General features: G+C 40.4%; 1 protein-coding gene across 2 annotated transcripts; it reads left to right on the top strand.

Moving 5' to 3' along the window:
* Positions 1–4,328: 4,328 nt before the first annotated feature.
* LOC143135899 (plexin-C1-like) lies at positions 4,329–17,174 on the top strand. 2 transcript variants are annotated; one of them, XM_076296247.1, is made up of 14 exons: positions 4,329–5,364; positions 5,533–5,661; positions 5,877–6,011; positions 6,513–6,613; positions 9,651–9,759; positions 9,858–9,987; positions 10,202–10,298; positions 10,898–10,991; positions 11,115–11,153; positions 13,650–13,729; positions 13,987–14,123; positions 14,708–14,785; positions 15,090–15,176; positions 16,014–17,174. In XM_076296247.1, the coding sequence occupies exons 1-14, from the start codon at positions 4,408–4,410 to the stop codon at positions 16,268–16,270; spliced, it is 2,430 nt and encodes an 809-aa protein (XP_076152362.1). In that variant the 5' UTR covers positions 4,329–4,407; the 3' UTR covers positions 16,271–17,174. The 2 variants fall into 2 exon arrangements, with proteins under 2 accessions (XP_076152362.1, XP_076152361.1); XM_076296246.1 differs by having other exon boundaries at positions 16,011–17,174.
* The last annotated feature ends 475 nt before the right edge of the window (positions 17,175–17,649 follow it).

Below are 17,649 nucleotides of genomic sequence, written 5' to 3'. Positions count from 1 at the left end.
CACGTTCATCCCACGTCCGGTTTTGAAACTATACGTGACACGGAATTGTGGGTAATGCAGTTCGTTTTTGGCTACGTTCATTGCCCAAAGTTGTCAAATGACCTCATTACCCATACATCTACTGCAACTTAAGCACGTGACAACTCGCACTCGGTCGTTTGTTTTACAGTTTTTACTCTTTTGTTTTTCAAAATCCAGCGCGAAATTAAACACTAAACAGCAACGATAGTCTGTAGAGTATAGCCTTACGTTTGATGAAGGGATTTCCTTAATGTTAAATAATAATTTGGCCTTTGCTAAAACGATGCACAAATTATTAGCCAATTATTTTGTTCATATTCACTCAGACTTGTGGCATTATAGGTTTCTGCATTAGGTCTACCGTTGGAACAAAATAAACCCAGAGAGTTAATTGATATGTAGGCCCATTTTATTCTTGTAGGCTATATGAGAAAAGGCCAACAGTGTCTGTTTTATTTTATTTCGGTATTGTCTTACCTCAACAAGGCTACAGCTCCATGAAAACAATCTATAAAAAATCTATAAAGTCTATAAAAAAATATGCTGTATTTGGCTGCTGTGTTTGACTGAAATGCAGACTATTTTTTTTGCCTAATTGACAACCATGACCATGATAACTGATAATATAAAATTAATGTGCACCTTGAGCAAATGATAAAAAATCTTTTAGAATGCTTTCCATTCTTGAACTGCATCGAATCGCATCGAATCGTACTGAATCATCGTTGTATCGTTTCTTGTATCAAATCGTGCCCATGTATCTAGATGCGAATCGTATCGTCTTTTACATGAGAGATTCACACCCCTACTATGGGAAATACTTTGAAGTTCCCTTTGAGTAGGATCAGCTTCAAAAATGAATGGATTTTCTTTAACCTGTGCTAAACTTTTCCACCAAGTTGTGCGAAAATTGTAGACTACCCGTAGTTTTTTTTATGTTGACAGAACCGCACTACAGTAGCCTACATGGTGCAGTAAATGGAAGCTCTTGGTAGCGTGTGCAACTAACGTCTATAAAAACAATATATTTCTGGAATAAAACTAGACCTCTGGTTGCTGTTTACGGTTAAACTTTGATGATGTGAACACCAGCCAGCGGAGGGCACCTACTAGGCTACCATGCACTCGTAGGCTATATTTCCCCACAAACCTAGCGGCTGCTTGGACAAATCCACTTGAGGGGTGGGGCAGGGGGGCGCGATCGTAACACACACTGAATCTGTCATGAAGAGGCCAAAATGATTGACCTGTCACGCCCCAAGCCAAATGGATGCAACTGCATTTATAGGCTAGGCCTATGCCTACATGACGGGCCGCAAATAGGCCTAGTCTAAATAACTTTAAAAAAAAAAAAAATGTCCCGGAGGTCACCGGCCCACATGTGGACCGTCCCACCGGGCATTTGCCCGGTTGTACAGATTACAGTCCGAGCCTGCTGTAGACCATAAACTGGCTATTTATATGACCAAATGTATTTGTTCAACTTTATGAAGCAGAATTACGCACTGCTACTTGGAACGTAACACATTTTTGTTGGCAGGAGAGAGAATGACAGCGATTAACAAATTGCACTTGTTGCTGGTTACCAATAAATAGGGCCTACTATATATTTTTTTGCAAACACCAAAAACAGAAAGGATGGTAACTCTGGTACAGGTTTCCGCTTAATGAAAGGCAAAAGCAAAAAACTGCCAAAGCTGTTTTTAAAATCCTGCTGTGGTCTTTGCATAATCAACAGCAGTCATGTTGGTTTAGGTTATTTACATTTACATGTATTCATTTAGCAGACACTTTTATCCAAAGTGACTTAGAGAAAAAGAATATTATTATTACTATGTATTTAGCAGACACTTTTATCCAAAGTGACTTACAGAAAGAGAATAATATTCAAGCTACAGTGCAGAAGAGACCTTATAGCTAGGAATGACTATGCATCTGTCAATACTATTATTATTATTATTGTGTTTTATATTTAGCAGAGACTTTTATTGTTATTTCTTAACAACTTGCACGTTGTTTTAGGGGGCTGAAGTGAGCAGGGCTGAGACTGATGCTGTCCCTGTAAGTCTAATACATGTGTGTATTTCACATGTTAGTCAGTAGATGGCAGTAGTTTGCCAACTGTAATGCACCAGAGGAATAGAGAGAGAGTGAAAGGGCTGATCGATTATTGCAAAAATCATTATAATTTTGTTCAATATTGAGATCACGATTACTACACATGATTACTCAGTGATTTTGGAACTATCATCCATTTTCAAAATTTAAACTGAATTTTAAATGTAATCCAACAGAAAAAATACATGTAAAATGACTCAAGACAAAAGGAAAGCATTGTTATGAAACTGATTGTAGCAAAATAATCATTATATTTTGATTAGGCCTACATTGTTTTCATAATTGTTGGAAGTTGTGGTCAAAAATATCCAGGCAACACTCAGGTGTGAGTAACCACTGCAGGTTTATTCACGATACCGGGAGCAGGTCACTAGCAACAGCATGTTCCAGTAACACTACTCAAAGTTCTGTGAAGCCCCATCTTATACATGTTAATTACATTGGTAATACAAATCACATGAGTACAATGCTCTTTTCCAAAAATCCTCATACATGCAGAAATACAACAATACATATACACTTCTTGGACATAGCATGTGATCCATGCACCATACGCAAGTCATGTGGCTACTCCAAGTAAGTAGATAATTGGTCAATACAATACATATACATCCTTCAGCATTCTCTTGCCATAGTCTAGTTCCTGTCGGGATATTCCTAATATTACTGCCTAAGGCAGAATACCCTTAACTCGTGACAAAGGGGGTCGCATGACCTTTATTAGAAAATCATGACATGGAAAGAGCAAATGACAGACAAAGCAAAGTTGATGCACAGTATTGAATGTATAGAAAGCATATACAGAATATAAAAAAATTTTAGTAATCCAAAATTTCTCCTTCAAAGTCATAATCACGATTAATCGATTCATTTGATAAATTGCACAGCCCTAGTGTATGTATCTTGAAGCCTTTGAGTGGCGATGAAGGGCAACATTGTCACTGGAAAACTATGAACATTCCAGAACATTTCCAAGGACATTTTTTTTTCCATATACACACAAGAGGTGTTAAAGTCCTTGCGCTGTAGAGGATTTCCCTCAGTGGCCAATCAACAACCAACAGTGTTGGGAGTAATGCATTAAAAAAGTAATGTAATTACAGTAATGCATTGCTTTTTGCTGTAATGCAGTAATGTAAGGCATTACCAATACAATTTCAGTAATATTTTACTTGGTACAATTCTCAGTAACTGAAGTTACTTTGCTTTTTAATCCAAAATTGAGAAATGCTCAATTCGCACCAGAGAAGATTATCCAAGAATTAAAAAGTAATCTATGCTGGTCCTGGAATTTGATTGCCTTGTTTAGATGACTGTAGAAAGGGAATTTGAGTTATCTCTGCCATTCATGCAACAGATCTAACATGGTTAGGCTATACTTCTCATTTCAAGCAGTGAGAATAACTAAAATGTTGCTTTTACAAACAAAGATTGTAGCCATTATTCTCAAACTATTTGCATTAAGTCTACACCACTGTAAGTGGAAGGAAAGGCAACCAACAATGATGAGAACCATTTAAAGTCAACATACAATTTCATTATGGCTATATTTTACTATATTAAGTTGTGAGTGACCTTTGGCCTTTGGGGCCTACATTGTCCCATGAGCCATAACGGCAACCATTATATTGTTCTTTTGTTAGCCTTAAGCCTAGCTCAGTCATTATGCCATACCACATCACCTCCTGCCGTGTAATGAGCTGCATTGAACACATGAAGATCTATTGAGAACACCAAATCCATATTTCCTGTTATTTTGGTGAAAGTAATGTACTGTAAACGTAGTGTAATGCCTTACAATTCAAAGACAGTAATATTGTAATGTAACAAATTACTTTGAGATGACAGTAACAAGTAATAAATAATGCATTAGCCTACGCTTTTGAAGTAACTTGCCCAACATTGACAACCAAGCCTATTCAATATAAGGCTACACATACGTTTCTTATTCTTTCCAATATGATCAAGTATTGTGCAGTTTTGTTGAATCTCTCTCTTTTTATACACACACACACGCCCGCACATTCATTAAGGTTGACCTGTGTGCTGTCACATACCTTCCTCGATGGGGTGTTAACGACTGAAGGAGTTTCGCCCAAATTATTCTCTGCATGTCAGCTAGGTGATTTACACAGTAGTCACTCACTGCACTGGCAAAGGAACCAGTGCATGCGGAAGTTACAGCTTCTCTTTGCGAAATTGGGGAACTAAAAAACGGTATACTCCTGTACGCCTTTGAGAAGACGCAAGTGACCGCGCTGTAGAGTCATGCACGAAGTTTGGCACAAAATGGAAGTTACTTTGCTCGCAGTTGTTCTAGCTGTTTGCAGGTGCGCTCTCTGTAAAGAGGCACACATCTTTGATGGGGATGTCGTTAATTTCGCTGTTGGGGTCGATAAACTGTACGTCCTTACGGATACTCAGCTTCACCAGATGCGGCTCGACCTCAGTCCAGAGACGCGGAAAGAAATATCAAATGCAACAACTTCAAACAAAGTAGAGCTTCTAGTTACTTTCGTCTATAACGGCACCGTGATAACATGTGGGTCACACAACACTGGATACTGTGAAGTTCTTGACAGCTATAATATTTCCAAGACGATACACAAGGAAGGAATCAGCATTGGAGCATACCCACACATAGCGGTGCTTATTGGCCATGAAGAGGACACATACTTACTAGTGGGCAAAAACATAGAAAAGTCTAGTGGCGTCGATGCGGATGCCTTGGTAACACTGCGAGACACAGAAGATGGACAGTTTGGGGGGATTTTCTCTAAATCTGATCTCCATGCCAGTCCATCATCAAGCATCCAAAATATTCCTGGCACAGAGATCGAGTTTGTCGATGGCTTCCAGCATACTGCGTCCTCACATGTATATCTACTTTTGAATGAAAAGAGGGGGTCCAAGTTGACAGTGAAGCTTTTGAGTCTGGACAGTAAATACACCGAGAAGGACGGAAAATACACCAAAGCGGGCACATTTAAAACCCTCCAAGGTGCGATCTTGCAGTGCTGTGAAGGCGATGTAGTCAGACCATGGAAGCTTCTGTCCTCCGCTGTTATTCCAGGAGAGTCGCCCATTCTTTGGGCAGGTGTCTTTCAGATGAATGTCGGAGATACCGTGGTGGCGATTTTCGACATCAGCCGATCGCGCACAGCACCTGTTTCAGGTTTCTGTATCAACAAAGGTGACAGTTGTGAATCAAGCGGTGAAGAAAAGGTCAGAAAAAATAACTAATAATAGTTAATGTTATTGTTGAAAGAACTAATAATAGTTAATGTTCTTAATATTGAGAGCCATACATGCATTTCTGCCGTAATAAAGTGCAATGTCAAGTGTGGATAAGCTATGACCCACATGTAATGTGCATTTTTCTCTCTATTATAGTCTAATGATAAAGTTCTCAGGCCAGCTGCTGTGGTGTTCAGGAACAGCTCCATCACATCTGTCGCTGCCTTGAAGAGCAACTTCTGGATCGTTCTTTTCTTTGGCACTAAAAATGGACTCCTGATCAAGGTTAGTCACAGAGTTTCACAAGTACTTTTTGTAGATATCTTATAACACTTCACAAGAGCTTCCTGTGTCTTGACAGTTCATTCTATCTCTTCATTAATGGTAAAATTTGGATATCACTACCATATGGTTTTGCAACTCCCCTATGATTTCAATTTACTCTCAGATTTATTTTGACGTGAGAAATGATGTTAATCATCTGGTTATTTGCATTCCAGGTTGCTTTAGACGAGGCTCTCAAACCTGGCTGCCCTGGTGTGTTGTACAGTTTAGATGAGGATCGGACATTTTTTCCCAAGATGCTCTTTGATCCAGTAAATCCCACAGACGTTTATGTGGCCCAAGGAAAACAGGTGGGTCATAAAAATAGCAATACAATACAGACACAATACAGTTTGTGAAGTGTGTGTTGTGATCGTACATGGCAGTACATGGCATGAGGGTAGCCTTTTAATATGACATGTAAATGTAAATCAGGTTTATAAGCCAAGTAAACTTGCGTATGCAAGGAATTTGGTCTCTGCATTTATCCCATCCGTGAATTAGTGAACACACAGTGAGGTGAAGCACACACTAACCCGGAGCAGTGAGGTGCCTTGCTACAGCGGCGCTCAGGGAGTAGTGAGGGGTTAGGAGCCTTGCTCAACGGCACTTCAGCCGTGGATGTGGGCATGGGAGAGCAGTGCTCAACCACTTCCCCCGCCCACATTTTTCCAACTGGTCGGGGATCAAACCGGCATTCCTTCGGTTCCAAGCCCGACGCCCTAACCAGTAGGCCACGGCTGCCCATGATGAATGCCCATGCCACATGAGTAACCAAAACCCTATGTGTGTGTGCATGTGTGTGTGTATAGATGATAAAGGTACCTGTGGCCCGGTGTGGTGTGTATCAGACTCTGGGGGACTGCTGGTCGGCCCTGGACCCCTTCTGTGGCTGGTGTGTGTCTCAGAGCAGGTGAGAACACTTGAAGCTGCACCGCTGTGGTCTTGCGTTAATGACCTAAAAGTTACTCACTTGAAGCTGCACCGATGTGGTCTTGCGTTAATGACCTTAAAGTTACTCACTTGAAGCTGCACCGCTGTGGTCTTGCGTTAATGACCTAAAAGTTGCCCTCACTTGCACAATGTCCACACGAGGACAGTTTTTTTTATCGTTTTGGCCTTGCTTCCATACGAACACGAGCAGTGAGCTGCCTTGCTAAAGCGGCACTCCGGGAGCAGTGAGGGGTTAGGTGCCATGCTCAAGGGCACTTCAGCTGTGGATGTGGGCATGGGAGAGCAGTGCTCAACCACTTCCCCCGCCCACATTTTTCCTACTGGTCGGGGATCGAACCAGCAACCCTTCGGTTCCAAGCCCAAAGCCCTAACCAGTAGGCCACGGCTGCCCCGTAATGAAGGTAAATGGCATTAGCAATATTACAAATGTGGCGATGGACCTGGGGAATAACGTTTAGTATGCACTTGTGGTGATAGCCTACAGCTAATGTGAATCGTGGAATAAAGCAAGTAAAGGAGATTTTTTGCACCTCCATTCACCAAATAAAGGACTGGCCTGCACCCTTCACAAACCGTAAAAAAGAATGTTATTAGTTTTATAGTTGAATTGAAAACTGAACTTAATGCTTACCTCATGCGACTGCTTCGGAGAATGCATAGACTGTATAAAATAGAGAATTCTATATTCTATAAAATAGTGAATTTGTGTGAGGTCTCTGCAAGGCAACATCTACTTGCCTTGCATTTATGCATTACAGCGTTTTCACCTCTTTGTGCGGACGCAAGATTTTTTTTTACCGGTGTCGTTAAATGTGTGAAAACAGTAAGAAAAATATACCCGTCATTTTCGTGCCTTAAACTCATTCTCACATATCACACATCTGTCATTCACATAGTATTGCACTTTAATCACCACCAAAGACAACTGGACCACACACACGCACACACACACACACAGAAACACATTTACTTGCTTTTCGTTTACACCTTTACTGTTTATATCAGACCTCTTTTCACTTCTTGCCCTCTTCACACTCACTGTTTCCATCCACCTGGTTGGCAGCACACAGTCACTATGCTTCTGGTTAGCACCATAGATATATAAATCTATAGAAACTTATATCTATGGTTAGCACCATATGCTGTATAGAAACCTATATCTATAGTTAGCACCATATGCTGTATAGATTAGAAACCTATATCTATGGTTAGCACCATATGCTGTATAGATTAGAAACTTATATCTATAGTTAGCACTATATGCTGTATAGAAACCTATATCTATGGTTAGCACCATATGCTGTATAGAAACCTATATCTATAGTTAGCACCATATGCTGTATAGATTAGAAACCTATATCTATGGTTAGCACCATATGCTGTATAGATTAGAAACTTATATCTATAGTTAGCACCAGTGTTTCCTCTAGGATTTTTTTAAGCAGTGGGGGCAGGCCCGACAACAACTACCCCCCCCCCACCCCCACGACACATACATAAAAAAATATTTTTTTTATAGCCTATAATTTAGTATGAAAAGTATTTCTTTTAAAATATGAATTGCTTAAAAATGCTGCTAATTTTATGCTGTTTAACAAATGTATAAATTGTGCACTGTCGCTTTAATTCACGTTTATTTCTCAATGATCTTCTGCCTGCTCCGCTATGGCTAGTGCTGTACCTACGGCTGGGCCCCCTCTCACAGTTTTTAAATGGTCGGTAGTGGGAACTACTGTTGCCTTCATGATTTCCTTTTAAAAGTTTCTTATAAGAAGGATATATCAATTATCAACAATGACAAGCCAGCTGGAACCTGCGGCTCTCTCTCAGTGCAGACGCTTTCCCAATTAAATGGATCACATAATGTTCACGTTAGATCTGCTGCAAAGGAGTTAACTTAGTTTAACATGATGTTATCTCGATTTAACATGATGTTTTGGCATTGACATTGCAAACGTTCTCTAAGGAGAGTGAAAAGCAGTTTGCAGTAAGGCTAACCAACGTCGTCTCTATCGCAGGAAAAAAATAGCGAGCAGCCTGATAACCAAATGAAATGCTCGGCGGGCCGGATGAAAATGCTCGGCAGGCCGCAGTTTGCCCACCCCTGGCCTAGGCTAAGCATTCTGTAGCCTAATTCGTTAGAAAATGTTAAAAAATGGTTGCACTTCTTTTTGCTAATTTTTACATTTAGCAACAAGGGTAACAAACGTTTAGGTCGTGCGGCCTTTGTGCGTCTGTGTAGCCCAAATTATTAAAAAATAAACTTTTCCGTGTCATACAACACAACTATTTATTTTAACATCTTTACATCTATTACTACATCTATAGACTATTTCCAATTTGTATTATATTAGTGACTCACTTATCGTTTTAATGTTTCCAGATGTTTGATATCAGGACGTGAGCTGTCAGAACTGACAAGTTGAACGTTGTCTTATTAAAACGGACCCACCGCGGTGACGTTTTTGGTGGAGGTGTTGTTTAATAGTGACTCAGAAGAAAGCAAACGTTTGGACAATAAGCACATCCACACACTATGTGGAGGTAAACTGGACAGCCCCAAACCTCTGAATAGTTCTGCTTGTTGTTAAATTGCAATGTTAGCGGCTGCCAACGGGGGGTGCATAATGTCGGCAGGATCATTTAAAAGGCAACTGCGACTATTGTGCGTCTGTCCCATTTCTGATACTGTGGGGGAAGAAAATTAAACCGTGGCGGGCCGCCACTACCAAATCAACATAGAGGAAACACTGAGCACTATATGCTGTATAGAAACCCATATCTATGGTTAGCACCATATGCTGTATAGAAACCTATATCTATGGTTAGCACCATATGCTGTATAGATTAGAAACCTATATCTATGGTAAGCACCATATGCTGTATAGAAACCTATATCTATGGTTAGCACCATATGCTGTATAGAAACCTATATCTATGGTTAGCACCATGTCTCTCCTCACCCTTGGGCCTCAGTGTTCTCTGTTCTGTTCCAGATGCAGGTTCCAACATGACTGTTCCAACTCGGACTGGGTCTCGGTTCCTGGGACGTCCCAGCAGAGGGACATTATGTCTGTCCACATGATCAGAAGCAGCACTGGACAGGTACAGAGGTTTACATTGTGTTGTTATTGGTGTTGTTGTTGTTGTTGTTGATTTCCTATCAGATCCCAGTGTGAGTCTGTGGGTCTCTCTCCTGCTAGGACATCACAGTGACAGCTGCACCCAACCTGAACGGAGGCATACGTCCCTCATGTGCTTTAGAGAAGTGTGACAGTCCAGGCCCCTCCAACTGTTCCTGCACCTTCTCTAGTGAGAGCTTCCCTGCTGAAGGTCTGTGAATGGACACGTCTGCTTATTACTGCTCCAGTAAACCACAGTGGACAGCTGTAGTGTGTCTGACCCAGTAAACCACAGTGGACAGCTGTAGTGTGTCTGACCCAGTAAACCACAGTGGACAGCTGTAGTGTGTCTGACCCAGTAAACCACAGTGGGCAGCTGTAGTGTGTCTGACCCAGAGAGCCTCTGTGTGTGTTCATGTGTGCAGGACTCAGAGTTACGATCACAGTCCAGACAGAGACGCTCACTAAGGACGTGCTTTTGAAAAACTGCTCCAGCATCAGAGGAAGGCCAACTTATGCTCTGTGAGAAAATTGTTTTTGCTTTCTCTTGTTACTTAAACACACTGATTTTTTAACACACTTTCACCAAGAGAAGGATCACATTCCACTGTGCAAGGTGATGCACATTGACTCAAGAGTTCAGCATGGTTAAGGTCGCAGTCCAGACAGAGGCGCTCACTAAAGACGTGCTTTTGCTCCAGTATCAGAGCAAGGCCCAGTTCTACTTAGTAACACTGTGCAGGGGTGGGGAATAACTAGTAACATCGTTACAGGATTCAAGTATGAAGTAAATGTAATTGCAGTCTGACAGTTACTGAAAAAATACATAATTCAGCTGCAGTGGCAAAACACTTGTTGCCCACTGTTTTTTGAAGTTCATTCAAAAGTAGCGGTGATGAAAATGTAATTAGGCATAAATCAGAACCTATATGGACTCGAGGGGCTTATTGCTTTTCTAAAACGGTTACTACACCCAGCAAGATTTCATAAAATTAAAGACACAGCAGCGAGTACTGATTGTGATGTACTGATTTATTCATAGATAGTCATTGTTCCGCTAATTAATATATTTCCTTTATCTTTATATGGATGTATGGAGTGTGTGTGTGTGTGTTCCACAGGTGTATGGAGTGCTTCTCTGCAGGGTGTGTGTGGACTCTTTCAGGTGCTTGTACCTGGAGAACAGCTTCCTCAGAGAACTTATTGACTACACAGGTGAGATGTCACATATCATTGAATGAGAGAATCAAAAAACAAATGCTGGTTAACATTTTGCGTGTAGCTTATAGAACATTTGAGAGCTGGGTCAACCTCTTGATTTTTCTCTTTCTCTTTCAGGATGTGTGTAAAATGCATACTACAGAAATGGACCACAAAGTAAGTCTGGCCAGAAAAATCTTGCTCTGATGTAAATTAATAAGCTTTTAAACTACAGTTAAGAACAAAATTATTCATACCCCTGGCAAATCAAGTCAAGTCAAGTCAAGTCGGCTTCATTGTCAATTTCTTTACATGCACTGGTCATACAAAGAATTGAAATTTCGTTTCTTACTTTCCCATGCAGACATAGACATACTTTAAATACAGACATTGAATACTTTAGACATAGACATAGCCATAGACAATAAAAAAATAAAAAAATATACAGACATACCACATACAGACATTAAAGTGCGAGACAGAAATATAGAACATATATCAAAATATAGAAATATAGAACCTATATAAAAAAAAAAATAGAGGTAGTTGTGTTATATATTTACATAGTCCTAGCGTAACCTTCTGACAGAGTAGTAGTAGCAGCAGCATTGTGGCAGAGTGATAAATAACATTGATAACATTTACATGAAGTTTAAACTTGTGTAAACTTGTCAAATATTGATTCAATGTTGATTTTCTCTTTATCGATATGTTTGTTCTGACTGAAAATGACACTACCACATGTCAAAAGGTTGTAAGACAATGTGGTAGAAACATGGAATCAAAAAAGAAGCATTTTCATCTTTTTTAAAAATGTTATGAAAAATGGCATGTCCAAAATTATTCATACCCTTTTTAAATATTCAATGGAAACATCTTTATTTGCATTTACAGCTCTCAAAATGGTTACCTACCAAGCCTCTCCATGTCTCCACAATGATTCTAGACTGCACCTTTTTAACAGCAATCTGGGTTTTGAGTCAAGAGCGATTATTTGCCATCCCTCTGGCCTTGTGCTCACTTTTTTGACGGATTGAGGTCTGGACTATGGCTGGGCCAATCTAAAATGTTAGTATTGTTCTCGGTTAACCATGTCTTGCCTTGTTTAGCTGTATGTTTTGGATCATTGTGTGGTTTAATGGTCTAATGCCGCCTATCGGGGCAGGTCTCTCGGCAGACAGCCTGATCTTCTCCTCCAAAATTCTCAATTTGCCCCTTGTTTTAGTGTTACCGTTTACTCTGAGAAGTTCACCAGGTCCCATTGTCTGAAAAACACCCAAAACTAATACATTTCTATAGCTATTCTTCACATTGTGGATGGTGTTTTGGTGGTTGAAATGTTCACTCCATCTCAAAATGGATCACTTGTTCATCTTGGATGCTGATCATGGATCACTCTTCTCCAAACATGCACAACTTAGCTAAACCTTTATAAGGGCACACCTGGACAAAGAATTTAGCTTTCCCTGAATGTCTTTTGACCCATGGACATGGCCTGAGATTGGCATAAAAAAAGAAGCATTAAATTTCAATGACACCATGTCCATTTCAATTGTGGGAGTTAGAAAAGTATTCTTTTGGGATGTTTTTCAACCAGGGGGACCTTGTGTCCTTCTCAAAGTAAACAGTAACACTAAAGCAAGAGGCTACACTGAGATTCTGGAGGAAAAGATCAGGCAGTGTGCAAAGAGACCTGGCCCAATAGGCATCATTGGACCATTAAACCACACAATGATCCAAAACATACAGCCAAACAAGGCAAGAAATGGTTAACAGAGAACAATATCAACATTTTAGAGTGGCTCAGCCAGAGTCCAGACCTCAATCTGTCAAAAAAGTACAAGGCCAGAGTGATGGCAAATAATCATTCCTGCCTCAAAACCTGGATTGCAGCTAAAAAGGTGCGGTCTACAATCATTGTGGAGACATGGAGTGGCTTGGTACCTATTATAAGAACCATTTTGAGAGATTTGATTGCAAATATAGATGTTTCCAGTGATTATTTTAAAAGGGTATGAATAATGGCCGTGGCCCACTGGTTAGCACTCTGGACTTATAACCGGTTCGAGCCCCGACCAGTGGGCCGCGGCTGAAGTGCCCTTGAGCAAGGCACCTAACCCCTCACTGCTCCCCGAGCGCCGCCGTTGAAGTAGGCAGCTCACTGCGCCGGGATTAGTGTGTGCTTCACCTCACTGTGTGCTCACTGTGTGTTCACTGTGTGCTGTTTGTGTTTCACTAATTCACCGATTGGGTTAAATGCAGAGACCAAATTTCCCTTACGGGATCAAAAAAGTATATATACTTATACTTATACTTAATCGTGGACACGCCATTTTTCATAAAAAATGTTAAAAAAGATAAAAACGCTTATTTTTTTTAATTCCATGTTTCTACCACATTGCCTTACAAACTATTGGCATGTGGCAGTGTCATTTTCAGTCAGAATATCGGTCAAGAGAAAACCAACATGAAATCAATATTTGTCAGGGGAATAATTTTGTTCTTAATTGTATATAAGTCAAGTACTTAATCAGTGTGTTTCTTAAAAAACATTCAATATTCATCTTTATACTGCTAAATGGGACTCAAAACTGTATTTATCAAACGAAAGCTAGAAACGTATATAAAACATGCTTTTTTGTTTGACTTCCTCTTTTTCTGACTCTTCATCAGGAAGCAGAGGAGCCCTCACTCTACGGCTCCGCTGTTGGAGCTGGAAGGAGCCTGGAGGAAATGGGCTGCAGTCCGTTAAAGTGAGCACAGTTCAGTATTATGTGCAGTATTATAGACCCTTTCAAGAGAGTTCCATTATCAGCATCATAGTTGGCCCCACAGAGCTTCCTTTTTAACATTCCATATGTTATCTTAATGCAGAGGAAGTAGATTGGGAACCAAATAGAACGTTCAAGCATTGTTTTTGTTTTTATTGTTGAAAGGGTCTATACTACGCCGCTCTTTATGGGTATGTGGGAGTGGGAGTGTTTTACTCTATGTTGTCACACACACACAGGCCGGACGTCAGACCAGTGAGAGTGTGTGTGCTTCCACCAGATGGCCACAGTTATGGCGCTACCAATCTCAACTACAGTTCGGCAACAATCCTGCCTTATGTCGTGGTGCCCCTCTATTCCATTCTTGGAGTTTTGGGTGAGGACCGTTGTTTTGGTTAAAAAGTGTTGGTGCTAGATGTGTGTGATTCATACATTACTGTACATATTCTATGCAATAATGTATATCATGGAATGAGTTCCTTTTTAAGAAATGTGTATTTTGGGGTGTGAGATTTCTTTTTTTTTTTAAGTATATTTTTTTTAGGCTTTTTATGCCTTTAATTAGATAGGATAGTGGAGATTGACAGGAAGTGAGTGGGAGAGAGAGTCGGGGTGGGATCCGGAAAGGACCACGGGGCAGGAATCGAACCCGGGTCACCGGCGTACGGTGCAGGTGCCCCAGCCAGTCGCGCCACTGCTGGGGCCCGGGGTGTGAGATTTTTAACTGTAGGCATTTCAAGACAGTAGCCTATAACTACCTCCTTTAAAATTATTTGTTCTTTGTGTGTGTGTGTTTTTTTCATGTCTATAATTGTGCAGTGCTTGACATTAATGGTTGCCCGGTTTCCCTTGGCTACCAAATTGTTAGTAGTAGCAACCAAAACCTCTTGCCTGGTTGCCTAGCTGGCAACCACTTTTAAAAGTTAACGTTGAGTCCTGTAATTGTGTTTGTTGTTATAGCTCTCGTGTGCTACTTTCACATGAAGAAGAGAGAAGATGAGGCTGCAGAGAATGCCAGCAGAGAAACCACCAAGCCAGGTCAGTCTCACTGGGCGTATGCATACTGTATTTCCGTTTTTAAACCTCAATACGTTTAGTACGCTCACACCACTTAACCACACGACTGCAGAGTTTTGAAGCCCCTAAAACGGAGCGTTTTTGCTCATGGAATAAGTTCCTTTTTAAGAAATTTGTGTTTTCCAGCGTGAGATTTTCATTTATAGGCATTTCAAGACAGTAGGCCTAGCCTATAACTACCTCCTTAAAATGTATTTGTTATTTGTGTGTGTGTGTGTGTGTGTGTGTGTGTGTTTCATGTGTGTAATTGTGTGTTTGTTGTTAGCCCTCATGTGCTACTTTATGAAAAAGAAGAGAGAAGATGATGCTGCAGAGACTGCTGCTCCTCACAGCAGAGAAACCACCAAATCAGGTCAGTCTCACTGGGCATATGCATATTCCCGTTTTTAAACTACACTCACAGCACTTCACCACACGACTGCAGAGTTTTAGAGCATTAAATGTCATGTACAGACATTGTTGTCGTAATGTATTTGTGTTTGCTCGAGTTACTGAGGCCATGTTCACATGAAGCCGGGAATTTTAAAAACAGAGATTTTTTAAATGCATTTTGGCCTTTTGTCCATACAAAACGTTTCGTCACTGAAAACGGATATTTTTTTAAAACTCCAGCCAAAGTGGAGATTTAAAAACAACTCAGTTTCAGTGTTTGCGTGTGGACAGGGGAAAAGGGAGTTTTTGGATTTTGACATTTTCTTTAAAATGTTGTCAGGTCTCCCACCCGGCCCACTCTCTCTTCAGTCACAGGTTCCGTTCTGTTGCCACCAGGCACCTTAATAGCTTCTTTCCCAGGGCAACGACTTTATTGAACACTACTACATAGCTCCATTCTACCCATCCATTAGTATTGCTGCTAACCTATGTGTGTCTTATTTATTGTGTTCTTAGTACTATTTATTGCGTGTGGCATCTTTTTAATCTTGTTTTAAAATATTTCCTTCTTTTTAACTTCCTTAACTCCTTTTATCTTCCTTTTAAACTTTACTTTGGCTAATAAAGTGAACCTGTATCCTGTATTGAACAAAATATCGCTATCCGTTTGAGTGATGTTCTTGACAGCCTTTAACGGCTACGAGGGAGGAAAAATATCTGTTTTTATAAATACCCGGCAAATACCCAAGCGCACATGGCCTGAATATTCCTCAACAGCCTAACTATTTTTGCTTTGTGTTGTCTTTACCTCCAGTAGTTACCATGGAGATGAACCTTCGAGTGGTGGTCCACAATGGTGATATACGAAAAGTCACGCTTTCTAGCAAACCAGCCAGTGTTCAGGCACTGATACATCAGTTGGAGAAGACCTTGCAACTTGAATGCAAGTTCAGCCTGCAGTATGAAGATCCGGACTTTAGCAATGCTCTGTGTAACCTTAATGACATCAGAGCCTTGCCTGAGAGGCCAACATTGAAGATCATCCCCATTCGCTCACCCCCCTGTTCTCGTTAGCAGTTCTCAGACTCAGGCTGCATCCACACTATTCTGTTTTGGTTTGAATCCGAAACACTTTTGCTTCATTTGTGCTTCTCGTCCACACTATTCCTGTATATTCGAGCTCCTGAAACGGAACGATTTAAAAAACAGTCTTATTCTTTTGAATATATGGGCTTTTCTTGCGTTTTCATGTGGACAGGGGAATCCGAAAACATCTGAAAATGGTGATGTAGAAGTCCACGTTTCTTTCCTGATTGGACCTTGTCAGTCTGATGTTTCTCACTCACTTCGACTGACCTTGAGACTGAAATACAAGCTTTACTAACCTTGCTGTCTTTGGTAGTATCTATATAGCAGTTAAATTACGCATTTTACAATGAATGAATGATTATGTGATCCGCGCTTCGGGCATTCCCATATTTAAAAATAAATGACATTTTGAAACAAAACAGAATAGTGTCAATGTAGCCTTAGAGCAGTCCGCCCTCATGGCATCCAGTCAGTCTGCTGGCGATCCCTGAACTAATGCTAACAAACCCACTGGAACATAGCTTATGTTTATGTTTTTTTAAAGGAACAGTGTACATTAATTAACATGCTCATTTCCATAAGCCATGTAAATGTACCCGAATAAGACAAAGAAGTTAGTTTTCATCTGCAGTCCCTGATAAAAAAAAAAACGATGTCAATGTCACATTTGTCAGAAGCAATGAAAAGCACATTTGAATTCAAGCTTTAGCCTTTTTGTACATTGCCAAATTGCTAATGGAAGTTGATTTGCTGATATAATCCATTTTATGTTAGTGTAAGAGCTTGCTTTTGCTTCATTTGATTGTGTTGTACACTGTACAGTGTCATTAAAATGTATTTAGTCTTTTTTACAATTGTATTATAATTACGTAACTGCAAAATTGCACATTAAAATAACACCTCAGACTCAAATTGCATTCCTTCAACATTTTATTATGTTGACCAGTAAGCTTCATGAACCTATTGTTTTTGTTTTTATATAAAAAAAAAACAATAGGTTCATGAAGCTTACTGGTCAACTATAAAAACAAGTTTGCTTTTGTCTTCGGAGACTGTGGTACAGGGGTGGGGGTAGTGTATGGCTAAGGAGCTGGGCTAGCATGCAGTGGTAGCGTAGTGGCTAAGGAGCTGGGCTAGCATGCAGTGCTAGCGTAGTGGCTAAGGAGCTGGGCTAGCATGCAGTAGTAGTGTAGTGTCTAAGGAGCTAGGCTAGCATGCAGTAGGTGGAAAAGTTGTGGGTTCAATTCCTGGCTTCCACTGTTGTGCCCTTGAGCAAGGTGCTTAACTCAGAGTTGCTTGGGAGAATGGCCCTTGCAATATAATTGATGTATGTAAGTAACTTTGGATAAAAGTATCTGCTAAAT

This window comes from Alosa pseudoharengus, unplaced genomic scaffold (genome assembly GCF_046254945.1).
Source record: "Alosa pseudoharengus isolate Yale_2024_CS ecotype anadromous, Long Island Sound unplaced genomic scaffold, YU_APseudo_1.1 YU_APseudo_1.1_scf_20, whole genome shotgun sequence".
Lineage (NCBI taxonomy): Eukaryota > Metazoa > Chordata > Actinopteri > Clupeiformes > Clupeidae > Alosa > Alosa pseudoharengus.
This window is presented reverse-complemented; position numbering and strand designations above follow the sequence as displayed.

What these genes read in the sequence shown, in the direction of transcription:
- LOC143135899 (XM_076296246.1), top strand. Translation starts at nt 4,408, where the DNA reads ATGCACGAAGTTTGGCACAAAATGGAAGTTACTTTGCTCGCAGTTGTT. An exon ending in TGGTGTGTGTCTCAGAGCAG is followed by an intron (nt 6,614 to 9,650) that starts GTGAGAACACTT and finishes GTTCTGTTCCAG; the next exon opens with ATGCAGGTTCCAACATGACT. An exon ending in CAGAGAAACCACCAAATCAG is followed by an intron (nt 15,177 to 16,010) that starts GTCAGTCTCACT and finishes CTTTACCTCCAG; the next exon opens with TAGTTACCATGGAGATGAAC.